Source organism: Trachemys scripta, chromosome 7 (genome assembly GCF_013100865.1).
Source record: "Trachemys scripta elegans isolate TJP31775 chromosome 7, CAS_Tse_1.0, whole genome shotgun sequence".
In the NCBI taxonomy this organism is placed as follows: domain Eukaryota; kingdom Metazoa; phylum Chordata; order Testudines; family Emydidae; genus Trachemys; species Trachemys scripta.
Window position 1 is genome coordinate 46,074,129 of NC_048304.1, and position 27,712 is coordinate 46,101,840.

Consider the following 27,712-nt stretch of genomic DNA (forward strand, 5'->3'; position numbering starts at 1 on the left):
AGGCTTGCGTGTCTGGCTCAACAAGACAGGGTTCTGGAGTCCTAAGCTGACAGGGAAAACAGGCTCAGAGGTAGTTTCAGCACATCAGGTGACAGTCCCAAGGGGGTCTCCTTCCCCTCCGCGTCTGTGGGCGGCCAATCCTACATCTCCAGAGATCGTCTGGGGAATCAGTGGGGCGTCGGGGGATGTGAGCTCGGGCTGTGATCAGAGCCAAACAACAAACCCAGTTACGGAGCCCCAGCCCTGGATCGGGGCAGGGCAATAAAGAGTCTCTGGCTCAGACCTGTATTCAGGCTGGGCAGCAAACAGTCAGTTAGCACATGCCCTTGATCAGGGCAGAGCACTAGAGAGTCTGAGGGCTCAGGCCAGCATGCAGGCTGAGCAGCAAACAGTTGGGCCTCCTAGCTCTGGCAGAGGGCCAACAAGTGCAGGCTTCTTGCCTGAGAGAGGGGGAGACTGCCACCCATGGATTGGAGTGCGGGGGGAGGGGAGGCACGCACGTCCCCCCACTCCACTGTGTCCTGGCCTAGGCCCCTAACATTGATAGAGCGGCCTGCCACTGGATCAGCGGGGCCACTTCCCAACTCCCCCTCAGGGTGTACTTGGCTCTGTAGAGGGTCATCTTGGTTGTTGGGGAAGAAGGCCTCTGGCCGTGCTTGCAGCTCCTCCGTGCTCAGGTCTGTAAATGGCTCTGGCGGTCCTGGCCAGTCCTTGGCTCCTTTGGGGTCTGCAGCAGCCTCCCAGCTCAGGAGCTCACAGGAGGCATCTGGCTCTTCCGGTGGCTGCCTCCCAACTGAGTTCTCCGGCCCGCCTTTTGTACTTCCAGTCCTGCCCACTGACTTCTGGCAGGAGGGTTAAGCGTGGCGTGGCTCCGCCCACCAGGGTTCAATGAGGCGTTCCTCCCCCCTCCGGGTCTGTGGGGGGCCAATCTGCTCCACTACACCGTTATAGCGAAACAATCCTGCAATGAGGTCTTGGTGGCCGAGTAAAAATTTTCAAATACTTTGTTTAAAAGAGTAAATGGATTAGTAACATTTCCCCTACATGTAGTTTGTTTTTTATTTTGGATTTTCAATGTTTTTTTTTTTTTTTTAAATAGAATATTTTTAATTCATCTTGAAAGGAATTAAATATAAGACAAGTGAAATGAATAAATTTGCATTAGAAAGATGAACTGCTAAAGGTCCTAATCTGTTAAATAGATTTTCCTTGTATAAAATGAAACCATATTTTCTTCTTTGAGTGCTGGTCCCTATGTGGCTGTGCTCCATGCACTTGGAGTCGGAGAATTTTTTGCAAACCGTGTCTGGTCCGTGCAGGCACCCTTGTTTTCCTCATGTTTCCAACCAAAGGCATGAAGTGCAGAGTGGACCAACCCCCTCTCCAGTTCCTTCTTACCGCTGCATGACCTGGGTGTCCATATGTCCAGTGTCCCGGGCTTTCCTTCAATTACTCCTATATATAAATATTTTTAAGATTGCCTCAGTGTATTGTATGTAGTTCTTTATAATGAGTAAATTTGTAATAGTTTTTATAGCCTTTTAGCAGAGTTTTTTCTAGTTAGATAGATTCCCTGCCTTGGGGACTGCCCACCTCCCCTATTACGGGTATTGGACTGTGCCCAGAACTCCGGGCTTCAGAAATTGTGTGTCTTGCTCCCATTCCTTCTTGGTCAGTGATGATCACCAGCACTTATTATACTGTTTCAGGAAGGCACAGATCATGGCTAGGTGAAATATCTGCCACATTTCCCCCTAGCCAGACCTGTGAGATGAGGGAACTCTGGCTTAGAAAACACTTCATGGAGAAGGCCATGAAGTCTCAATCAGACCCAGGCCAAGAACATCTCCCCCTCCCCCACCCCAGGTATGTTGGCCAGAACTGATACGGAGCATGCCTCCTGCCACAAGGTCCAACTCGTTTTAGGGGAATCCATATCTATGGATCCCTCCCCCCTATTGGGCAAGCGTATTCTGCCTTTCCAAGCATAAAAGCAGGTCTCTCCCTAACTCTGCTTTGAAGATGTCTGATATGGACATACTAAGTCCCAGGGTCATGACTTTAAATTCATAAGACCAAGGCTCACCAGTAGCGGATCCCCATACCAGCCACGTCCACTCCACTTGTACGGTCCAAGTCAAAAAGCCAGGATCCATCAGTTCTGGCATGATCAGAGCTTCTACCACTGATGGTATTGTCATGTCTTAACACTCCAGCCTCATGAAGTCTCCCTCCTCCAACCCATTTGACATGAGTGGATTGGACCCCTCACACTCCAGGGATATCAGAGACTTATGCTACACTGAAGCTTCAGTTTCCACCATAATCGGGTCCTTCTCTTACTAGGGAGATTGTTTTAGGGAGATTGTGGCTCCCCCAGGGGATGCTACCTTTGACAGACGCCTATCCCCTCTTCTATCTGCCAGCTGTGCCTTTCCTCTGTTAGAACTGTTGGTACCACCATTGGATCCTGACCCTTTCTTCTCTTTCTTGGGAGAAAGGAGCAATTTTCTTCTCCTCTGAGACGTGTTAGTCCAGATAGGAGATCCAGAGCCTGCTGGTACCAACCTCCATCTCAACATTTATCACTTAGGGGATTCCCTCCTGAACCATCATACAGGCTATAATGGGAAACAGGGTTCTGTATGCAAGATGTATAGAATCCATGCATTCTCCTAGAGAATCACTCTACCATTCCCTTCTGAAGGAACTGTCAGAGCCTCCTCCTGACCCTACAGAAGAGGAAGAATACAAACTGGTTCTGTCAGTACAGAAAAGATTGTCTTCATTTCCCAAAGAAGCAGTCACAGTGGCATCTCAGTCCCCTCCAGATGACCATAAACAGTTTCTGGATTTATTGTGAAAGGTTGCAGAGGGACTCCACATCTCCCTAGAGGAGGTCCAGGACCCACAGCACAAACTCCAGGATATTCTATAAACCACTAGATCCAGTCAAATACACTTCCGGTTAATGAAGCTATTCTGGAACCTCCTAGCACAGTCTGGCATACACCAGCCTCAGGTGCCCCTATTCCCAAGAGGGCAGAGAAATGCTGTTTCTTTCCAGCTAAGGGAGCAGAATTTCTCTTTACCAAACTTTCTGGTCATCCAGGCTGCCACAGAGAGACATCTCAAATCCACTCCTCCTTCTTTGAGGAGTGTTCCTGTTGGTGCTCCACTTTAGGTGTCTTGGCGCCCTGCACTTATAATCAGAGATTTGTAGTAGCAGTGCCCCGGTTGGCTGCACACACATAGCCGCTCGGAGCTGCACGAGACGGCGGCTACCTAGCATGCGCAGCCAATTGGCCTGCAGTTCCTTCTGTACTGCCCTTGGTATGAGTCGGAGCGACAGCAGTGCCCCTTCAACTTCGTAGAAAGTTTATACTCCTTCCTTTTTCTTTTATCCCCTCCATTCTAGTTAACTTCAGTTACCATTGCTTTTAATTTCTTCCATATTTTAAAAAAAAAAACACTTTTTAGTGTAGTTTTTTCCCTCTCGCCTCCGGTGGGCCTCTACCAGCAACGACTGCTTAAACACAGGCTGCCCCTGTTTTTCTCCAGAGCTGGATCTTCCTCAGGCATGCCTGGTTCCCCTGGATTTAAACGCTGCCTGACCTGCAGGATATTGATACCTGTTTCAGATGGCCACACTCAGTGTGTCCGCTGTCTCAGGGAGACCCATAGTCCTCAAAAGTGTCCTCACTGTAAAAAATTGACTGCCAGGACACTAAAGGCCAGGGACCTACAACTTAAATTACTCATGATGGAGAAATCCCTCAGGCCAGCCTCCGACTCAGAGTCCAGGACGCATCCTGGCCAACAGTTGCCAGCAGCAGCCTCAGACAAGGACTACACTACCAAGACCACTTCTAAGGACCCTATCCCATAAACGGCGACCAAACACCGATCTCAGTCATCACCACAGCAAGATCCACTTAAAAAGGAACGGTCTCCTGGGGAAAACCTTCCCTGGTACCGATGGCACCGAGAGCCTCAGATTGAGAGGCACCAGAAACATCTGATACCGAGACTTCCCGATGAGCCAAGCACCCAGTATGGGCAGGCTCTCAGTCAGGTGCATGATCTAAAGCCAAGCTCCCTATCTCGGCACCAACCATGCCAAAGAACGTCCCGGCACCGACTGCTGTAATGGCACCACATGCTGCACATATACAGCTCAGCAAGACCTCGGCACTGACAGTTCTGACCCTCTCCTCTCAGACTGCGCTGCCATCCCCGGCACCAAGTGTGCCAGTACCGCAACTTTTCACTAGATAGGTGGACTTGAACATTTCTTCTAGGCTAGGGACTCCCATGGTCTTCTGCGCCACCTCTCTCCAGTGATGATGATGATGATGAGGAGGATGACTCAAGATTGTACACCCCTGGACACTCCTCTCCTAAAGCTGGACCCTCACATCACCAGCCACTGGTAGACACGCGAACTTGGCAGCCCCAATCCTGGCTACCACCTCCTATGGCCCTCCCACCCAGCTGGCCATATTGGGACCCATGGGCCATGTATAGGCCCCAGAACATTAGTCCGCCTAAATCACCGGTCTCCAGAACACCCTGCCCTCCCTCACCAACGGACCCAGCACCTTCAGAGGCCCAGGATAAGGAGACTGAAGAGTAGTAGGACGCACCTGAAGGAGACACCTTGCCACCTACACATATCTCATCTTTGTCTCTAGATGAAAGGATCATGCCGCCACCCCCCACATCGGGGGAAGACTTCAAGTCCTTTCAGGACCTTTTCAAGAGGGTGGCGGACTCCCTGGACATCTCCTTGTCTGAGCTCCCTGAGACCCAACATAAGCTCACTGATATTCTCCAAGCATCCCCATCGACAAAAATAGCACTACTGATTAACGCTGCCATAATGGAGCCTGCCAAAATCATCTGGCAGATGCCAGCCATGGCCCTTCCTTCCTGGAAAAGGTTGGACAAAAAATATTACATGCTGGCAAAAGAGGCTGAATTTCTCTTTACCCACCCTACTCCTAATTCACTGGTTGTGGAGGCAGTAAATCAGAGGGGCAAACAGCAACAGTCCATACAAGGACTGGAAGAGGCTAAACCTCTTTGGGCGCAAAGCCTATTCTTCCGCCACTTTGCAATTCCGCATCGCAAATTACTCTGCACTGCTCGCAAAATATATACACACACCCTTTTTTCTACGAGGTCATCCTTTATTGAACACCTTCCAGAGGACAGGAGAGAAGCGTATAAGTCCAACGTTTCTGAAGGCGCTCTCATTTCAAGCACGGCACTCCAAGCCTCCCTCGATTCCACGGACACAGCAGCCTGCTCCATCATGACCTCCGTGGTCATGTCTGGCATCCTGGCTCCACCTATCGTGATTCCTGAGGGAGATGCAGGCTACAGTTGAAGACCTACCTTTTGAGGGTCAGAAACTGTTTGCGGAATCCACTGATGATTCCTTGCATACTCTAAAGCAGTGGTTCTCAAAGCCGATCCGCCGCTTGTTCAGGGAAAGCCCCTGGCGGGCCGGGCCAGTTTGTTTACCTGCCGCGTCCGCAGGTTCGGCCGATCGCGGCTCCCACTGGCTGCGGTTCGCCGCTCCAGGCCAATGGAGGCTTCAGGAAGGGCGGCCAGCACATCCCTTGGCCCGCGCCGCTTCCCGCAGCCCCCATTGGCCTGGAGCGGTGAACCGTGGCCAGTGGGAGCTGCGATCGGCTGAACCTGCGAACACGGCAGGTAAACAAACCGGCCCAGCTTGCCAGGGGCTTTCCCTGAACTGCTTTGATAAACACTGCTCTAAGGGACTCCCGGACCACCTTAAAGACTCTTGGCATCTATGTCCCTAGAAACAAGAAAAGCAGGGCAGGTTTTACAACCAAAAATTTCGGGCTGCACCATACTCCCAGTCCCAAAGACACTATACCCAATGCCACAAACAGAGGCAGATGGGACAAAGGCAGAATCAAGACCAGCCTTCCATGTCACAGTCTTCCACCTCCAAGCAATCATTTTGAAGGTCTGGTCGAAGGCCCGAGACCTCTATACTTCCAGATCTCAAACCCACTTTAACACCATTCGGGGACTGCCTGTCACCATATTACCTAGTCCTGAACAAGATTACTACAGACAGATGGGTCCTGGAAATTATACAGCAGGGTTTCTCCTTCCCATTTATTTCTATCCCACCTACCCACTCCCCTTCCCCATCCCTCTTCAGGGACCCTGCTCATGAGCCCCTATTACAACAAGAAATAAACCACCTCCTGCAATTAGGGGCCATGGAACCAGTACCACCTCAACACAGGGAATGAGGATTTTATTCCCCTTTTTTCCTCACTCAGAAAAAGAACAGTGGATGGAGACCCATCCTGGATTTACGCAAACTCAACAAGTTTATGAAAACACAGCAATTCAAAATGGTGACCCTATCAATGATAATTCTGGCATTAGTGAAAGGAGATTGGTTTTCGTCCCTCGACCTACAAGACACTTTCATGTCACCATTCACCCAGCACACAGAAGATTCTTACACTTCACCCTAGGACATCAACATTACCAGTACAAAGTGTTACCCACCGCCCCAAGGGTCTTTTCCCAGGTCTTCACTATCGCTGCAGCTCACCTTCACAGACTAGGGGCCATAATTTTTCCATACCTAGACGACTGCCTATTAAGAGCGCCAATTCAGTGGGCAGCACTAGCGGCTACACAGATCACAATGGCCCTCTTTACGAACCTCAGACTCCAAATAAATCTTCGGAAGTCCATTTTGGTCCCTGTCCAACAATTGGAATTTATAGGGGCCTATCTCAACTGCCTCACAGCAACAGCGAGGTTACTTCAACAACACTTCCTCAACTTAACCACTCTGATTACTACAGTCACGCTCAGCCCACAAACGTCTGCCAGGACACGCCTACAACTTTTGGGGCACATGGCCACTATGACTTTCGTTGTCAAATATGCCAGACTACATATGAGATGCCTACAAGCCTGGCTTCGCACTTGCTATATATCACACAAGCACTCCCTCAACAGGAGACTCACCATGCCCCGCAAGGTAAAGGATTCCCTTGAGTGGTGGACACACCCACAAAACGTCTGCTCAGGTGTCCCATTCCAACAGAAAGCTCCTACAATAACAGTCACCATGGATGCGTCCCTCATGGGATGGGGAGCTCACCTGGGCAACAACACGATCCAGGGTTGTTGGTCAGCAGCGGAAGCCGACTTGCATATGAACATACTAGAACTAAGAGCAGTCAGAAATGCATGCAAGCATTTCCTTCCTCTAATCAACAACACTACTATCAAAGTCCTTACAGACAACACAGCATGCATGTTCTACATAAACCGCCAAGGGGGAGCCCAATCATACACTCTGTACATGGAGGCAATACGCCTCTGGAATTGGTATATCTCCCACAATGTAGACATCCCGGCATCCTAGCTGCCGGGACACCAGAACACCACAGCAGACCAAGTGAGCAGAGACTTCTCACAAACCCACGAATGGGAGATGGACTTTGCAACCCTCACCACCATCTTCAACCTTTGGGGGTTCCCCGCTATAGACCTATTTTCCACAGCTCACAATGCAAAGTGCCATCAATACTGCTCCCAAGCGGGGCAGGGATGCCAATCCCAGGGCGACACCCTCCTCATGAAATGGGAGGCGCCACTAATGTATGCGTTCCCTCTGATTCCACTTCTGAGTCGGGTTATACACAAGATCAGGCAAGACAAGTCCAGGGTCATTCTCATTGTCCCTGCATGGCCCAAACAAACATGGTTCCCACATCTTCAACAGATGGCAGTGAAACCACCTCAAACCCTCCCTTTAATATATCACCACCTCATACATGACTAAGGACATGTCAGTCACCCCAACCTAGCTCCATCTCAAGGCCTGGCTTCTCCATGGCTGACAGTTATTGACAAAGACTATTTCGACAAAGTTAAAGACATACTCCTGAACAGCTGCAGACTAAGCACATGGAAAATGTATACACTGAAGTGGACACGATTTCACACCTGGTGCGAGACTAACCATATTTCTCCACAGTGGGCCCCACTGCCCAGAGTCCTTGAATTTATACTGGGTCTTAAAAAATGGGGGCTATCTAACAGATTCATCAGAGTACATCTTGCTGCAATTGCCTCGTTCCACGATAACGTGGATGGAGCCCCTATCTTAGCTCATTCAACGACTACGTTTTCTAAAAGGCATGATGAATACCTACCCAACACTAAAATACCCTACACCCATGTGGGATCTTAACCTTGTCCTCCATAGCCTCATGAGGAAACCATTTGAACCCTTAGCAACTTGTTTGTTGCTACATCTGTCGATGAAAGTGGCCTTCCTCATCGCCATCACGTTGGTGAGAAGGGTAGGACAGCTAGGTGCCTTAATGGCACTCCCACCTTATACCACATTCTATAAAGACAAATTGATCTTACAGCCGCACCTCAAATTCATACCCAAAGTAGCCTCACCCTTTCATGTAAATCAACAGATATACTTACTTGTGTTTTTCAGGGAGGCTTCTCTTCACACGTTTGACGTCTGCAGAGCACTAGCCTTTTACTTAGAAAGAACAAAAACATTTAGAAAATCATCTTTCTCTCCATAACAGAACGATCGAAGGGTCAGACCATCTCTAAACAGAGACTCTCTAAATGGATCTCGGGCTGTATCCATTTGTGTTACCAGCAGAACAACCTCCCTGCTCCACTAGGAGTTCGCACACACTCTACTAGAGTGTTATCAACATCAACAGCATTTCTCAATGACATACCCATCCTGGACATTTGCAAAGCAGCTATCTGGGCCTCTGCCCACACTTTTACTAAGCACTACGCTCTCTAGCAACAATCAGCGGGAGTGCTCAGTTTGGACTCTCAGTGCTAGCCACCATCAATAAACCAACTCCAAAGTCCCCCCTCCATTGAGGGGTACTGCTCCATAGTCACTTAAAGTGGAGCATCCACAGAGACAACCATCTCAAAGAATCTCAGTTACTGCACCTCAAAGAAGAGATGGTTACTCACCCTGTGCAGTAACTGAGATTCTTCAAGATGGTTGTCTCTGTGGGTGCTCCACTCTGATCCTCTGGGGTAGAGAAGGAACTGGGAGTTGGTTGGCTGCGCATGCTAGGTAGCCACTTGGAGTGGTGTGAGATGGCTGCCATGCATGCGCAGTCAACCGGGGCACTGCTACTACAAATCTCCGATTATAAGCGCAGGGCGCCAAGAAACCTAAAGAGGAGCACCCACAGGGACAACCATCTCGAAGAACCTCGGTTACTGCACAGGGTGAGTAATTTTCTCTTTTGACAAGGATACTAAATGTCTAGACTTGCTAGGAAGAAAGGGTTTCATATCTACTAGCTTTCAGTTTTGTATAGTGAACTATCAAGTGCTGTTGGCTAAGTAAGACAATCTCAAATATTCCAAATTCACAGATTTTTGTAGACGAACTACCACAGCAAGACAGAGCTCTCTTTCAGGCTCTTACTGAAGATGACAAACTGATGGCCAGAAGCACACGTCAATCAGTGGTTGATGCAGCAGACGCATCATCTAGGTTGATGGCAGCGGCCATTGTGATGCGCCATGAGTCATGGTTACATGCTTTGGAATTTCCCAGGGAGGTCCAAAACATTGTGGAAGACTTGCCCTTTGATGAAGCCCACTTTTTCAATGAGAAGACTGATGAGTCCTTACATACCTTAAGTATCAGAGGGGTAGCCGTGTTAGTCTGAATCTGTAAAAAGCAACAGAGGGTCCTGTGGCACCTTTGAGACTAACAGAAGTACTGGGAGCATAAGCTTTCATGGGTCAGAACCTCACTTCTTCAGATGCAAGGCAGGACCCTCTGTTGCTTTTTACATACCTTAAATGACTCCAGAGCCACTCTCTGCTCCCTGGGAACATGTATACCTGCCCCAAAAAGGAAGTGTTACAGGCAGCCTTAAAAATCTAGACTGGCGTCTCAACAGTTTTGTCACCAGCGATCTTATGAACCTCCTTGTAGGAGACAGAGTACAGAAGTCTTGTTTCCCTGCACCTGCCACGTCTACAGCAGCATCTCAATCCAATCCTCTGTTGAAAAGCTATTTTAACGTGAGTTTAGAGCTGCGAACCATTTGATACCACCACTACCCAGTTCCTGCAAACACTTCAGCGTTTGTTTACTATTCTGTCTCCACAACTGGAGTATCATAACAATGGACAAGTGTGTAGTAGATATCATCCTTTCTGCCTATGCGATTTAGTTTACTTCCCTACCTCCTTCAAAAAACCCCATCCCTGTCCCTCTTCAGAGATCATTCTCATGGGTGAATACTCAGGCAGAAAGTCAAATCCGTTCTTCAGCAAGAAGCAATAGATCGCATACTTCTTCAACGCTAAGGAAAAGGTTTTTTTCTCTGCCTATTTCATAATCCCCCAAAAGAGGGGAGGTTGGAGGTGTATCCTTGATCTGTGCATTCTCAAACACTTTATTTGCAAGCTGAGATTTCACATGGTCCCTCTGGCATCAATAATCCTATCACGGGGAAAAGACATTTGGTTTGCAGCTCTCTATATGAAGGATGCGTACATTCACCTCTCCCACATGCAATTTCTCAGCTTCATGATGGGCCCTGACCATTTCCAATACAGGGTGCTCCCTTTTGGTCTTACCACTGCCCTCCGAGTCTTTACCAAGATTTGTCTTGTAGTAGCAGCTACAAACAGAACAGCTTCATCATTTTCCTGTCTCAATGGCTTCTAGTTTCTAAGACATGTCAGGAAGTGTATGAGTCAACCTCATCAAAGCTTAAACTACTTACTTGCCTAGGAGTCAGTGTGAACTTGGAAAAGCCTATCCTCACGCCAATGCAGACTATAGACTTCATAAGACCATCCTGGACTCAGTCACGGTGAGAGCTTATCTCCCAAAGGACAGGTTTCGCACCATGAGCAACCTTATAGATTGGGTTATGCATAACCCTCGATCTCCAGTCAGTACTTGTCTTCTGGGGAACATGGACGGCTTCATGTACGGCTTCATGTACTTACATTACTCTATTTGCCAGACTCCACCTAAGTTGCCTTCAGGTTCCAGACAGTGTATCCCCCAACCAAACACAGCATGAATACCATGGTAACAATTCCTTCCAGAGTAATGTTTTCTCTGTTGTGACAGAAGGATCCTCATCAGTTACGTGTGGATGTCCCCTTACTATCATCCTTGCCAGATAAAGAGGATGATTAGAGACATCTCTCTTTTATGCTGGGGAGCCCACATGGACAGCCATATAGTGCAGGGCACATGAACAACCTGAGAAGTCAGGATGCACATCAACCTTCAGGAACTCTGGGCAGTCCAAGACACTTGCAAGGTTTTTCTACAGTTAATCTGGTCCCATGCTGTCCTCATGATGTCCGATGATACGAGAACCATCTTTTACATCAACAACTGGGAGGGGCAAGATCAGTCCCCTGTGTGGAAGCAGTCAACCTGTGCAATTTGCGTATCAGGAATTCAATCACCTTTATCTTATTTTCCAGGAACTCAGAATATGTTGGCAGGCATTTTGCCATCAATTACATCAATTGCCATGCAATCTTGAGAATTGTAAGATTCAGTAGTAAACAGCATCTTTGCTCAATGAGGGACTCCCAAATGAATAAGAAATGCAACATATACTGTTCCAGAGGAGCTCTTGGACTACGCTTTCAGGTGATGCTCTCCTCCTCCCTTCATCAGACCATCTGAGCTATGCCTTTCTCTTTATATTTTTGGGGACTGCCTCAACCCCCCCCGCTCAGCCCCAGGCCCCGCCTCCATTCCACCCCTTCCCCCAAGCCCCACCTCCTCTCACTCCAACCCCTCTCCCTCTGTCGCTCACTCTCCCCCATCCTCACTCATTTTCACCAGGCTGGGGCAGTGGGGTGTAGGAGGGGGTGCAGACTCTGGGAGGGAGTTTGGGTGCGTGAGGGCGTGCAGGGTGCGGGCTCTGGATCTAGTGCAAAAATCCTCTACAGATGCATTCTTTGGGACAGTGGTTCTCCAAATATCTCTACTGTCTTCATCCTCTTACCCTCTTCCTACTTGAATACTGCTTTTCACTCACTCACAGGGGAAAATACATCAAGACCGGAACTTGAAGAGGAGGAGGAAGCTACTTCTATCTTGGTAACTGGAGGTTCTTCGAGATGAGTGGTCTTTATCTATATTCTACTACTGCCTCCACCCCCATTCCCCTCTGCTTCGGATCTTTACTGGATTCTCAGTAGAGAAGGAACTGGAGAGGTGGTTGGTCTGCTCTACCTTTTATGCCTTCGGTTGAAAACACGATGAAGGCAGAGGCACGTACACAGACCAGTGGACACTATTTGCAAGAATTCTCTGACTCCAGGCACGTAGAGTGCATGTGTACACTCACAATGGAGTACAGATAGGGACCACACATCTCGAAGTCTTCTTTAAAGAAACCCCTATTATAGGATTAGGACAGAGAAGAATACATTTTTCTGCATAATACTACTGTATTCATCAGGCTTCGCCTTTATTCTTTCATTGTTAATAACAATGTATGAAATCAGTGGCTGCTTCATGCAGTCAGAAGCCTGTAGTTGCATAAAATTATCCTTTACTACCTGTTCTTGGGAAAGATGGTCAAAAGAAGTGGATATAATGCACTTCATTGTGGCCTGAATAGTGTGTGTGTGTGTGTGAGAGAGAGAGAGAGAGAGAGAGAAACATACATTTACTGGATAGAAGGTAATTTAAGTACATATTTCCGGTTGGCTTTAGAGATCATAGAATCATAGAATTTAAAGTCAGAAGGGACCATTATGATAATCTAGTCCGACTGCCTGCACAACACAGGCTACAGAATCTCACCCACCCACTCCTGTATCAAACCTGTGTCTGAGCCATTGAAGTCCTCAAATCATGGTTTAAAGACTTCAAGATGCAGAGAATCTTCCAGCAAGTGACGCGTGCCCCACCCTGCAGAGGAAGGCGAAAACCCCCCAGGGCCTCTGCCAATCTGCCCTGGAGGAAAATTCCTCCCCGACCCCAAATATGGCGATCAGCTAAACCCTGAGCATGTGGGCAAGGCTCACCAGCCAGACACCCAGGAAAGAATTCTCTGTAGTAACTCAGATCCCACCCCATCTAACATCCCATCACAAGCCATTTGGGCATATTTACTGCTAATAGTCAAAGACCAATCTCATTATACCATCCCCTCCATAAACTTATCAAGCTTAGGCTTGAAGCCAGATATGTCTTTTGCCCCCCTCTACTCCCCTTGGAAGGCTGTTCCAGAACTTCGCTCCTCTGATGGTTAGAAACCTTTTGTCTAATTTCAAGTCTAAACTTCCTGATGGCCAGTTTATATCCATTTGTTCTTCTTCGAGTGATTGTTCACGTCCATTACACATTAGGTGTACGCGCGCCGCGTGCACGGACGTCGGAAACTTTTTCCCTTAGCGGCTCCCGGCGGGCCGGTGGGCCCCCCCCTTCCCGCCACAGCGGCACCCCGCTCCAGGGTATATATATCCCTGCCGACCCGACCACTCCAGTTCCTTCTTACCGTCCGTGGCGGCGTTAGAACAACTCTGTCTCTCGTCTGAGAGTGTCCCTTAGCAATAGTCAATTAGAGTTCTAACAGTTATCAGTTTGTAGTAGTGTTTAGTCAGTAGTTAACAGCTCATTAGAGTACTTAAAGTTCCTGCCGGGGTTGTTTGTTCGGCCCCGGGCGGTGGGGTATGCCACACGCCCAAGGCTTCAAGGCTTGTGCCATGTGCCGCAGGCCCATGCCATTGAGCGACCCCCATGCTTCGTGTCTTCGTTGCCTGGGGGAGGCTCACCAGAAAGAGCGCTGCAAGATCTGTAAGGCTTTTAAGCCCAGAACTAAAAAAGAGAGGGACTTCCGCCTTAAGCAGCTGCTCATGGAGACGGCATTACAGCCCTCCACTTCGACGGCACCATCTGCCTCCGTGCGGAGTGCCCCTGCCTCGGTGCGAGAACCGGCGCCAGTGGGTCATCCGAAGACCGCGGCACCGACCCAGCGGGGAAATACACGACGCCGATCGTCTTTGCCGGCGAAAGTGAAGGGCCAACCTAAGGCCTGAGGTCACTCCCTGCACAAGAGGGCGGCACCGGTAAAGACCGCGAGTGCCCCTAAAGCCGATACGGCCCCAACACGGACCCCGGTAGTGGCTCCGGCGCCGAAGGGCCCTTCGAGCCCCGGGATGGGCGCGTCAAGCGAGGAGGAAGGGCTGGAGGAGCTCGTGGAACAGCCCTCCACTCCGGACACGTTTGAGGCAGCTAAGGACCTCATTGCCTTGTCCGTCGAGGCCCCGGCACGCGCTGAAGGCGCCCCGCCTATGCTGCCGCGCAGAGGCAAGCCGGCGATGGTGCGCCCATCACGGTCACCGTCCCGGCACCGTTCCAGGGACCGGTCCCGGTCGAGCTCCGCCTCGGTGGACTCCCGGTTGCCCTTGGCGCAGGAAGCACCACAGCAGTCGGGCTTCAGCAAACGGTCGGCACCGACTCAGCAACCAAGCACGAGTCGGCACCGCGAAGCGTCGGCGGTTTGTTACCCGAGGCCGACCAGCCGTAGCCGTTCCCGGTCCCGAGATCACCGGTACCGCTCCAGGTCGGCAAGGCACCGTTCCAGATCCTGGTCGCGGAGGCGCTACTCCCCAAGACCAGACCGGCACCATCAGACGGCGCCACCGTGGCCTTCCAGATCACCGTCAGTGATCTCGGGGACTGACTCAGACCGATACGGTGGGTATGCCCATAGGTCACAGGACAGCAGGGACTACGGTCAGTCCCAATGGGGCCAGCCGAGCCAATGGCCATTCTGGACACCCTGGGCCTACCACCAACAAGGGCCCCCATCGAGAGCCTCGAGATCCGGGCCATCCCGGTACCGATCCCGCTCCCCGCGGCACCGCCCGCAATCGTATAGGGAGGCAACGGTCTCTAGACCACCGGAGCGGGAAGGAGTGGACTCAGCACCGAGTACGGTACCGTCCCAATCCCACGCTGCGGGTCAGGCCGCAGAGGAACAATTGGCTGACGCAGGTTTACAGGACAATGAGGATGGGCAGAAGGCCCCGACCTCTTCCTCCTCACCAGATGAGGCGGTAGCGGGCACACTGGTGTCCGGCCCTCCCCCGATTGACCACTGGGCACACCAAGACCTGCTTCGCCGGGTATCCCTCAATCTGGGCTTGCAAGCGGAGGAGACTGTAGAGCAGGACGACCCCATGGTTGATATCCTGAGCCCAGAGGGCCCCTCCAGAGTCGCACTCCCGATTATACGGACAGTACAGTCCAACTATAAGACGGTGTGGCAAACACCGGCCTCCAGTGCTCCAACCGCAAAGGGAGTGGAGAGGAAATACTTCGCCACATCTAGAGGGTTTGACTTCCTCTTTCTGCATCCATCCCCCTGTTCTTTGGTGGTCTCGGCGGTCAATGAAAAGGAGCGGCATGGCCAGCAAGCTCCTGCCCCCAAGGGCAAGGAAGCCAAGAGATTGGACTTATTCGGGAGAAAAGTCTATTCTTCGGGGGGCCTTCAACTGAGGATCGCCAATCAGCAGGCGATTCTAAACAGGCACAATTTTAACTCTTGGGCATCAGTCGCCAAGTTTAAGGACTCCCTCCCATCTGACACGCATCAGGAGTTCAAGGCCCTGGTGGATGAGGGAATGGCAGTGGCCAAGACCTCTTTACAGGCCGCGCTAGACTCAGCAGACGCTGCGGCTAGAACAATTGCGTCGGGAGTCGTGATGAGACGTTCGGCGTGGTTGCAGGCTTCAGGTCTCCCGCCGGAGGTGCAGACCACGCTGCAGGACCTCCCGTTTGAAGGTTCGGGCTTGTTTTCCGACCAGACGGATGCCAGGCTACATAGCCTTAAGGACTCCCGAGCGACCCTTAAGTCGTTGGGTATGCACACCCCGGTAACGCAGCGTAAGCCCTTTAAACCCCAGCCGCCGCAAAGGCAATACCACCCTCGACCCCGACACGAGCCGTACCGCCGTCGAGGCAGGGATAACAGGCGGAGACGTAACAATACGCCTAACTAGGGCCAGAGTCACGGCCAGGGCAAGCCACAGCCAGGAAATAAGCCAGGCTTTTGAAGTTACGCCCGAGGACAGCGTACCATATCCCATTCCGGATCCTCCTCTGTCTTTCAAAACCCCCTGTCCCATTTCTACCGGGCATGGTCGCGCATAACATCGGACCAATGGGTCCTGCGCACAGTGAAGGCGGGCTATACCCTTCAGTTTTCCTCGCCCCCTCCCTGCCATCCCCCTTCCCCGTCCCTCTTCAGGGACCCTTCTCACGAGCAACTTCTCAAGCAGGAGGTTCAGTCCCTTCTCGCTGCTGGAGCAGTAGAAGAGGTTCCAATAGACCTAAGGGGAAAAGGATTCTACTCCAGATACTTCCTGATCCCCAAGGCAAAAGGAGGCCTCCGTCCTATTTTGGACCTGCGCGATCTAAACAAGTTTCTGATCAAAGCTCGCTTCCGTATGTTCTCCCTGGGAACTATTATTCCATCCCTGGATCCGGGGGATTGGTATGCTGCCCTCGATATGAAAGACGCCTACTTTCACATCTCAATCAATCCAGCCCACAGACGTTTTCTGCGCTTCGTCGTCGACCAGCGCCACTTCCAGTTTACGGTCCTGCCCTTCGGCCTGGCGTCAGCACCACGAGTGTTCACAAAGTGCATGTCCGTGGTAGCAGCCTTCCTTCGAAAGAGAAGGATGCGTGTATTTCCGTACTTGGACGATTGGCTACTCGCGGGCAGGTCAGAGGCCGAGGTCCGGTCTCACGTGACGCTGGCCCTGCAGACGTTCGACAAGCTCGGCCTCCGGGTCAATGTGCCCAAGTCCACGTTAGTCCCCACACAGAGGTTGGACTTCATAGGCGCAACCCTGGACTCGGTAACCGCACAAGCGAGCCTACCAGAGGCACGGTTCAGGTCAATTCACAGAGCCGTAAGCACAGTCCTAATGTTCCCCACGACAACGGCGAGGTGTTGCATGCAGATTCTGGGGCATATGGCAGCTTGCACACACGTGGTCAGACATGCCCGCCTGAGGCTTCGGCCCCTACAGTTGTGGTTCGCCCATACGCACCGCCCCAACAGAGACCCATTGGATCAGGTAGTCACGATCCCAAACCAGGTGCTCGGTTCGCTACGCTGGTGGCTAGATCGCCAACAGGTATGCGAAGGGATCCCCTTCGATGCCCCACAGCCCACTCTGACGTTGGTAACAGACGCATCGGACTTGGGTTGGGGGGCACACCTGGGAGAACTGCGGACCCAAGGGCTGTGGTCCAGAGAAGACAAGCTGCTTCACATCAATCTGAAGGAGCTAAGAGCGGTTCGCCTCGCCTGCCAGATCTTCCGCGCCACCTTAAAAGGTCACAGCGTGGCAGTCCTGACGGACAACACTACCGCCATGTTCTATATAAACAAGCAGGGCGGGTCACGGTCTTCTCTCCTCTGTCGCGAGGCACTCCAATTATGGAACTTCTGTATAGCCCATGCGATACACCTCATCGCGACGTATCTTCCGGGGATTCAAAACGGCCTAGCAGACCGCCTCAGCCGATCCTACCGAATGCACGAATGGACGTTGAGGCGAGACGTCCTACATTCGATCTTCCGGAGGTGGGGCTTTCCCCGGGTGGATCTATTCGCCACGAGGGACAACAGCCAATGCCCTCAGTTCTGCTCGTTCCAGAACCTCAGCCGGGGGTCATTAGCAGACGCTTTCATGATTCCATGGGGAGGGAGCCTGGGATATGCCTTCCCTCCATTCCCACTCATACACAAGGTTCTCCTCAAAATCCGCAGGGACAGGGCGACGATCATACTTATCGCCCCGGCCTGGCCACGCCAGCATTGGTTCACGTCCCTGCTGGAGCTGTCAATAGCCGACCCAATCACCCTCCCCCTCCATCGCGACCTAGTCACGCAAGACAAAGGTCGCCTACTCCACCCGAACCTGTCTTCACTGCATCTCACGGCATGGCTTCTCTCTGGCTGAGTGAGGCAGAGCATAGGTGCTCCCACCAAGTCCAGCAAATCCTCCTTAATAGTTGGAAGCCCTCGACAAGAGCGACCTACCTGGCAAAGTGGAAAAGGTTCTCCCACTGGTGTGAGCCTCAACGCATACAGCCTTTACAAGCCTCGGTTCCGTCGATCCTGGACTACCTTTTGCACCTAAAGTATCAAGGGCTTGCGCCCGCCTCTATTAGGGTTCACTTAGCTGCAATCTCGGCCTTCCATCCAGGAGAGTTGGGAGTGTCAGTGTTCTCCAACCCCACAGTGGCACTGTTTCTCAAGGGGCTGGAAAGGGTGTTTCCCTACTCGCGCCCGCCTGTCCCGACGTGGAGTCTGAACCTAGTCTTAACAAGACTCATGAGTTCCCCCTTTGAGCCCCTAGCCACTTGCTCCCTTACGCACCTCTCGTGGAAGGTGGCGTTTCTCGTGGCCATCACTTCGGCCAGAAGGGTATCGGAATTGAGAGCCCTCTCTTCGGAACCACCCTATACAGTGTTCCATAAGGATAAGGTGCAACTGAGGCCGCACCCCAAATTCCTCCCAAAGGTGGTAACACAGTTTCACATGGGACAGGACATTTGCCTACCGGTGTTTTTTCCTAAACCCCATACGGACCCTCACCACCGCAGCCTACATACCCTGGATGTCCGCAGGGCGTTGGCTTTTTACCTGGAACGGACCAGGCCGTTCCGCAGATCGCCCCAGCTGTTCGTTGCTATTGCGGAACGTATGAAAGGCTTGCCTATCTCGTCACAGCGCTTGTCGGCATGGATTGTGCATTGTATACGCACTTGTTACGAGCTCGCCAATGTTCCGGCCCCGGAGATCCGGGCCCACTCGACTAGAGCCCAAGCGTCCTCAACGGCCTTCTTGGCGCAGGTCCCTATCCAGGAGATCTGTAAGGCAGCCACCTGGTCGTCGGTGCACACGTTCACAGCCCACTACGCGATCCATCATCAGACCAGAGAGGACGCAATGGTCGGTCGGGCCGTGCTACAGTCAGTTGTATCTTGACTCCTACCCACCTCCAATGATAAGCTTGGGAATCACCTAATGTGTAATGGACGTGAACAATCACTCGAAGAAGAAAGAACGGTTACTTACCTTCTGTAACTGTTGTTCTTCGAGATGTGTTGTTCACGTCCATTACACTTCCCACCCTCCTTCCCCTCTGTCGGAGTCTCCGGCAAGAAGGAACCGGAGTGGTCGGGTCGGCAGGGATATATATACCCTGGAGCGGGGCGCCGCTCTGGCGGGAAGGGGGGGCCCGCCGGCCCGACGGGAGCCGCTAAGGGAAAAAGTTTCCGACGTCCGTGCACGCGGCGCGCGTACACCTAATGTGTAATGGACGTGAACAACACATCTCGAAGAACAACAGTTACAGAAGGTAAGTAACCATTCTTTCTTGTGTCCACATTGGTACTGAGCTTAAATAATTCCTCCCCCTCCCTGGTATTTCACTATTAAATTTCATCCTATTACTATTACTCCAGTTTACAATGTCATCCAGATCTTCCTGTATGATATCCCGGTCCTTCTCTGTATTGGCAATACCTCCCAGCTTTGTGTCATCCGCAAACTTTATTATCACATTCCCACTTTTTGTGCCAAGATCAGTAATAAAAAGATTAAATAAGATTTGTCCCAAAACCGATCCCTGAGGAACTCCAGTAGTAACCTCCCTCCAGCCTGACAGTTCACCTTTCAGTACGACTCGTTGTAGTCTCCCCTTTAACCAGTTCCTTATCCACCTTTCAATTTTCATATTGATCCCCATCTTTTCCAATTTAGCTAATAATTCCCCATGTGGAACCGTATCAAATGCCTTACTGAAATTGAGGCAAATTAGATCCACTGCGTTTCCTTTGTCTAAAAAATCTGTTACCTTCTCAAAGAAGGAGATCAGGTTGGTTTGGCATGATCTACCTTTTGTAAAACCATGTTGTAATTTGTCCCAATTACCATTGACCTCAATGTCCTTAACTACTTTCTCCTTCAAAATTTTTTCCAAGACCTTGCATACTACAGATGTCAAACTAACAAGCCTGTAATTGCTCGGATCACTCCCCCCCCCCCTTTTTTAAAGATAGGAACTATGTTAGCAATTCTCCAGTCATATGGTACAACCCCTGAGTTTATAGATTCATTAAAAATTCTTGCTAATGGGCTTGCAATTTCATGTGCCAGTTCCTTTAATATTCTTGGATGAAGATTATCTGGGGCCCATGATTTAGTCCCATTAAGGTATTTGAGTTTGGCTTCTACCTCGGATGTGGTAATATCTACCTCCATATCCTCATTCCCATATGTCATCGTACCATTATCCCAAAGCTCCTCATTAGCCTCATTGAAGACTGAGGCAAAGTATTTATTTAGATATTGGGCCATGCCTAGATTATCCTTAACCTCCACTCCATCTTCAGTGTTTAGCTGTCCCACTTCTTTCTTTGTTTTCTTCTTATTTATATGGCTATAGAACCTTTTACTATTGGTTTTAATTCCCTTTGCAAGGTCCAACTCTACATGGCTTTTGGCCTTTCTCACGTTATCCCTGCATGTTCTGACCTCAATAAGGTAGCTTTCCTTGCTGATCCCTCCCATCTTCCACTTCTCTTAGGCTTTCTGCTTTTTCTTAATCACCTCTCTGAGATGCTTGCTCATCCAGCTTGGTCTACAACTCCTGCCTATGAATTTTTTCCCCTTTCTTGGGATGCAGGCTTCTGATAGTTTCTGCAACTTTGTAATTCCAGGCCTCCTCCGCCTTTAGATCCCCAAGTTCTTCAGTCCAATCCACTTCCCTAACTAATTTCCTTAATTTTTGAAAGTTAGCCCTTTTGAAATCAAAAACCCTAGTCCCAGATCCATTTTTGTTCATCCTTCCATTTAGTTTAAACTGAATTAGCTCATGATCGCTCGAACCCAGGTTGTCCCTTACAACCATTTCTTCTATGAGGTCCTCACTACTCACCAAAAGCAAATCTAAAATGGCATCCCCTCTTGGTGGATGGAATCCATCAGGTATCATATCTAGGAAAATCTGAGCCCTATTATTATTACTAGCACTTGTCCTCCAGTCTATATCTGGGAAGTTAAAGTCTCCCATGATCACACAATTCCCATTAGTATTTACTTCATTAAAAACATTTAAAAGGTCTCTATCCATATCCATACCAGATCCCGGTGGTCTATAGCACACCCCAAGCACTATCCCAGGGGGAGGCTCTAGTAGCTTTCTTCCCCAATTTGATTTTTGCCCAGACAGACTCCGTCTTATCCATTCCATCCCTTCTTATTTCTTTACAGTCTACCTCATCATTGATATACATTGCTACTCCACCACCTTTGCCTTTATTTTTGTCTTTCCTAAACAGCACATACCCTTCAATACCTGTACTCCAGTCATAACTACTATTCCACCATGTTTCTGTTATCCCTATAATATCTGGTTTCAGTTCCTGCACCAGTAACTCTAGTTCCTCCATTTTGTTACCTAGGCTCCTCACATTGGTGTTCAAAGATCTTAATTCTTGCTGTTTGGCTTCGCTCACATTCTTTACCCGATTGGGCCCAGACATTCTACCACCAGCATCACCAATTAGAATGGTATCTACACTACCCTTCCTCCATATGTCCATTCTCCTACCCACGACTGTATCCGTTCTTTCTTAGTTTTCTTCCCTCTCAATGTTAAAATCTGGCGTGGAGATTACCTGGACATCTCCCAACCATCTCTCCCAAATTCCTAGTTTAAAGCTCTCTTAACCAGTTGTGTCAGCCTCCATCCTAGAAGTCTATTTCCCTCCTTACTCAGGTGAAGTCCATCCCGAGAGAACAGTCCTCTGTCCATGAATGCTTCCCAGTGGCCATACATCCCAAAGCACTCCTTATAGCACCACTGCCTGAGCCATCTGTTGATCGCCATAATCTTGTCACACCTTTGTTGCCCTTCTCTAGGAACAGGCAGAATCCCACTGAAGATCACCTGAGCCTCAATTTCCTTAAGCATCTTCCCCAGCCTGGCATAGTCTCCCTTGATACGTTCCAGCGAGAATCTAGCCGTATCATTTGTACCCATATGAAGGACAATCAGCGGATTCTTTCCCGCTCCCAATAGGATCCTTTTCAGCCTCAGGTCCACATCCCGTATCTTAGCACCCGGCAGACAGCACACCCTTCTGTTCTCCGGATCAGCTCTAGTTACAGGCCTGTCTATTCTTCTCAGTAAGGAGTCCCCAATCACGTAGACCTTCCTTTTACTGGTGATGGTGCGATTCTCCGGTCTATCCCCTGCTCCCTCTGGCTGCAAGTCCTCTCGATTTCTATTGTCCATTGCAATCCTCCACAATCCATCCCGTATCCTCCTGGGGCTCATATTTGGTGTTGAATCGCCATTGATTCTTCCCCTCTTCCTATAGGACTACTGCTCTTCTCTTCTTCCTTGCCCTCTCACCTTCAGCGACCACCTGCTGTGCCCCTTCTTCATTTTCCAACTCCGCAAACCTGTTCCTGAGCTCTGTTTCTCCTTCATTAGTCCATCTTTTCCTCTGCCTGGTTCTCTTGGTCATGTGCTTCCACTGTCCACTTTCCTCACCCAGCAGTCTCCCCTCAGAGTTCTTTGGTCCCGCTTCCATCTGCAAGTCTGAGCTTTTTCCTTCAGCCTCCTTATGTCTTTGCTCCATCATCTGCTCGAACCCCCTTCTAAACTTGATCAGAGTTTCCACCTGCATCTCCAATCCTCGGATCTTTTCTTCCACCAGCTCTATCAGGCGGCACTTCATGCAAACAAAACTCTTTTCAGCTATCCCCCTCCAGGATCATGTACATGCCGCAGCATCCACATCCAGTCATCTTCATTGTGTCTTCCACTGCTTTGGTTACTACCACTGCTGCCTCTATATCTGTCATAGCCTTCTCGCCTAAATCCTGTAAATCTGGGAAACACAAACCAACCCAAAACACCACCACCCACAGCAAAACAAATCCGCAACATGCACCAAAACACTGCTAGAACACTGCACACTCCCTTCACTAGCCTGTCTGATCCTCTGCCTGCATCTCTTAGTCTTCCCCCAAATTCCCACTCAAACTCCCCTGTGTACAGCTTTGTTTGCTGGCTCCTGTGCCGCTGCAGCTGTCTGGCAGCAGGGTCGGCGCTTCCATTTAGACGACCTAGGCGGTCGCCTAGGGCACCAAGATTTGGGGGGGTGGCATTTTGCCACCCTTGGCGGCAATTCAGTGGCGGGGGGTCCTTCAGCACTCCGGGTCTTCGGTGGCAATTCTGCAGCGGGTCCTTCACTCGCTCCAGCACCCGCCGCCGAAGTGCCCCGAAGACCGGGAGCGCGGAAGGACCCCCCCCCCCCAGAACTGACGACGATGACCGGGAGCGCGGAAGGACCCCTGCCTAGGGGGCCAAAAACCCTGGCGCTGCTCCTGATTGGCTGGCTACTTTTATAGGACCCCTAGTGAGAGAAGCCCCGCTCCCTACTCAGGGCTCAGCTTCTCTCCCAGCACACTGCCTCTACCAGCCTCCACACATACAAATACAACTACAAATAGCTACAAATACCTTCTCCTCCAACAGATCTTGCTGATCATAGCATGATTTCATAATGAAGGCTGGTGCCACTGCATTTGTGGTGTATTTTGCTATAAAAAAAGCAATATGCTCAAACAACACTTGTTGCTAATGGCTGAATGCATGTTAGCAGGCTTGTGTGTCTGGTCACATCTCTCAGGCCACATTACACATCTCTTTGGGGATGTGGTGAGCAAGAGGCTCATTTTTAGTGCACTCTTTTCTGCTAAGGAGGCATCCTGACCTATTGATTCCATGACGGGAGGAAGAGGGTCCCTGGACTCTCTTTTCCCCCACACCTTATGTCTATAAGCACAGCACAGTAGAGGCTCTAGTTCTTTTGCAAACTATACCTGCTAAATAAATGTACAGTATATATTGAGGTTTGTGTGACTGTTTTATTTGGGACTGAGATTTTGTTTATAGGACCATAAGATATACAGTCTTCAGAAACCATTCTAGGGGTCACAGACATGGTATTTGGAATTTCCTTGGAGCATAAATCTTTATAACACCAGTATGCTCTGTTTCGTTATTTTGACTAAGAATTTTTTCTGATCATACAAGCTCAAGGTGTTCTTGTTACTTTTCTCTTAGATGAAGTTCAGAATGAGGAAATGTGTAGTCTTATGAAATATCAAGACACAGCATGTGAATTCACACTGTGTCATGCCTGCTTTTTGCAAATGGAAGCTGTTTTGTCCATAGCAATCAGGAGCCATTTAAACAGAGGTGGTCATGTTCCTGTTATTATTTTCTTGTGATAATGTGGAATTTAATGAATTTCACTCTTGTAATATCCTTTTTTATAAAAAAATTTCTATAAGGCATAAAGAAGGCAAACTAAAAGTAGACCATTATTAACAATTAAAAATCGATGAGGGGGAAGAAGTATGCAGATGGTAACATTACCGTCCCATCCACCACACGCACACAAATGAACTTGCTAAATTTGGTGTGTTTCTCTAAGTACGCTTTCTGTATTGCTGAAAATTAAGCACCGTGTGATGTCAACTGCTTTAGTAACAATTACTGCATTTCTTCAATAATTACATAAGGCTCACACAGCTTTAATATCTAAATTACAGTTGTTCTATTGCTGCAGTAGCTTGCACACATGCATGTGCATTCTTTTACCCCAAAGAAGGCTTTTCCTAAAGGCTGTGAAGCCAATAACAAAATTAATCGTGATTAATTGCACGATTAAAACAATTGCATGATTAATCGTGCTGTTAAACAATAATAAAATACTGTTTATATAAATATTTTTGGATGATTTCCACATTTTCAAATATATTGATTTCAATTACAACACAGAATACAAAGTGTACAGTGGTCACTTTATATTTATTTTTTATTATAAATATTTGCACTGTAATAAAATAAATAGTATTTTTCAATTCATTTAATACAAATACTGTAGTGTAATTTCTTTATCATGAAAGTTGAACTTAGACATGTAGAATTATGTACAAAAAATAACTGCACTCAAAAATAAAAGTGTAAAACTTTAGAGCATACAAGTCCACTCAGTCCTACTTCTTGTTCAGCCAATCGCTCACACAAACATGTTTGTTTACATTTGCAGGCGATAATGCTGCCCACTTCTTGTTTACAATGTCACCTGAAAGTGAGAACAGGTGTTTGCATGGCAGCGTTGTAGCCAGTGTCGCAAGATATTTACATGCCAGATGCGCTAAAGATTCGTATGTCCCTTGATGCTTCAGTAACTATTCCAGAGGACATGCATCTTTGCTAATGATGGGTTCTGCTTGATAACGATCCAAAGCAATGCAGACCAACGCATGTTCATGTTCATCATCTGAGTCAGATGCCACCAGCTGAAGGATGGTTTTCTTTTTTCGTGATTTGGGTTCTGTAGTTTCTGCATTGGAGTGTTGCTCTTTTAAGACTATTGAAAGCATACCCACGAAAGCTTATGCCCAAATAAATCTGTTAGTCTTTAAGTTGCCACCGGACTCCTTGTTGTTTTTGTGAAAGCATACTCCACATCCCCTAGCGATTAAATTTTGGAAGGCACTTCAGCTTCTTAAATCTTGGGTCGAGTGCTGTAGATATCTTTAGAAACCTCACATTGGTATCTTCTTTGCGTTTTGTCAAATCTTCAGTGAAAGTGTTCTGAAAATGAATAACATGCTGGGTTATCATCCGAGACTGAAATAACATGAAATATATGGCAGAATGTGGGTAAAACACAGAGCAGGAGACATAGAATTCTCCCCCAAGTTGTTGAGTCACAAATTTAATTAACACACCATTTTTTTAATGAGCATCATCAGCATGGAAGCATGTCTTTGGGAATGGTGGCCAAAGCATGAAGGGGCATATGAATGTTTAGCATATCTGGCACATACCTTGTGCATACCTTGCAATGCCAGCTACAAAAGTGCCATGCAAACGTCTGTTCTCATTTTCAGGTGACATTATAAATAAGAAGTGGGCAGAATTATCTCCCATAAATATAAACAAACTTGTTTGTCTTAGCGATTGGCTGAACAAGAAATAGGACTGAGTGGACTTGTATGCTCTAAAGTTTTACATTGTTTTGTTTTTGAGTGCAGTTATGTAACAAAAAAAAAATCTACATTTGTAAATTGTGCTTTCACGATAAAGAAATTGCACTCCCGTACGTGTATGAGGTGAATTGAAAAATACCATTTCTTTGGTTTATATTTTTACAGTGCAAATATTTGTAATAAAAATAATATAAAGTGAGTACTGTATACTTTTTATTCTGTGTTGTAATTGAAATCAATATATTTGAAAATGTAGAAAAACTTCAATTGGTATTCAATGTTTAACAATGCAATCAAAACTGCAATTAGTCGCAAATAATTTTTTTAATCACGATTAATTTTTTTTAGTTAATCGCATAGTTAACTGCGATTAATCAACAGCCTACTTTTCATTTCTTTAGAAGACTATACAAATCTCATTTGCAGGCTGTCCCATTTTGAACTGAGCATCTTTCCTGTGATATATAAATGAGAGGTGAGCAGTTGTTGCATATGGAGAGAAAAGAGGATTGATGAGTACAGAAAACAATCTCTCGGCTAATTATGTTTTATAATTTTTTGCACACAGTTGACATTACATTATCATTGCAATCCAGCAAACTTTTTAAAAATAAATTGAATGGTTCTATATTTAGCATAAATACATGTGCACTACTGGTAAATAAGGAGATTAATTTTCAGTGTCACAGATGTTACATTATTGTTCACTATCAATTTAATTATATGAGAGCTAACGTTTGTTGGAAGTCAAATGATTATATGGAATATCTTTACTAGAGTATATAATCTGAACAAGAAAACAATAACCACTCTGATAAATCTGTAGACAAGATTTATGTGTGTGTGTGAAGAACTCCAAGTAGAATTCTCTGTGAAAATACTTTCATAAACATAGAAGCAATAAGTTTTCTATACGTTTTAAATGTTCATCTCTTTCTTCATCCAGGGAGAAACCCTTCTCAGTTGCTGGCTTACACAGCACTGCAGACTTTCTGGGATGAGACTTCAAGAATTTTGAATGTTTCCCTCTTTGGCTGATCCAATTTTCCCCTTCCACCACAAAACCCATTGGTCTGCCCAGCCGGTTGACATTCAACTGACAGTCTGTATGACAGTCAACTGAATGCCAGTGTCACTATGGTACTCCATGAGCATACAAAGGGGACTCATCCAGATATCATTTGCTGTTGTTTGATTGCCATGCATAGCTTTGACCTGGTATAATTAAAAAGTTGTCATTATAAAATAAAGGTTAAAGAGAACATTAAACTCTTGTGCATGATGGAATGACACTTGACTTACAAAACTATGAGAGTTAGGTAGAGATGTATGTAATATGCATAGACAAATTTGCAGTCTTAAGATACCACAGTAGTTGGTGCATAAGGAATACCTTGTAACAGAGTGGCTTGCTCCTTAAGGGCTGGAGGGCCTGGTGCTAGCCAACCCTAGTTACTGAAGAGTTACACCTGGGTTGGATCCAGTGGCGTAGCCAGCTTCTAAGAGGAGGGGGAGCA

General features: G+C 48.3%; 1 protein-coding gene across 1 annotated transcript in view; it reads left to right on the forward strand.

The window, feature by feature from the left end:
* LOC117880099 (dedicator of cytokinesis protein 3-like) overlaps positions 1-27,500 on the forward strand; it is a 252,869-nt gene extending 225,369 nt beyond the window's left edge. The window contains exon 6 of the mRNA XM_034775833.1: positions 27,142-27,500. Coding sequence (XP_034631724.1) covers positions 27,142-27,213 — 72 coding nt within the window. The 3' untranslated portion in view covers positions 27,214-27,500. The remainder of the gene's footprint in view (positions 1-27,141) is intronic.
* The last annotated feature ends 212 nt before the right edge of the window (positions 27,501-27,712 follow it).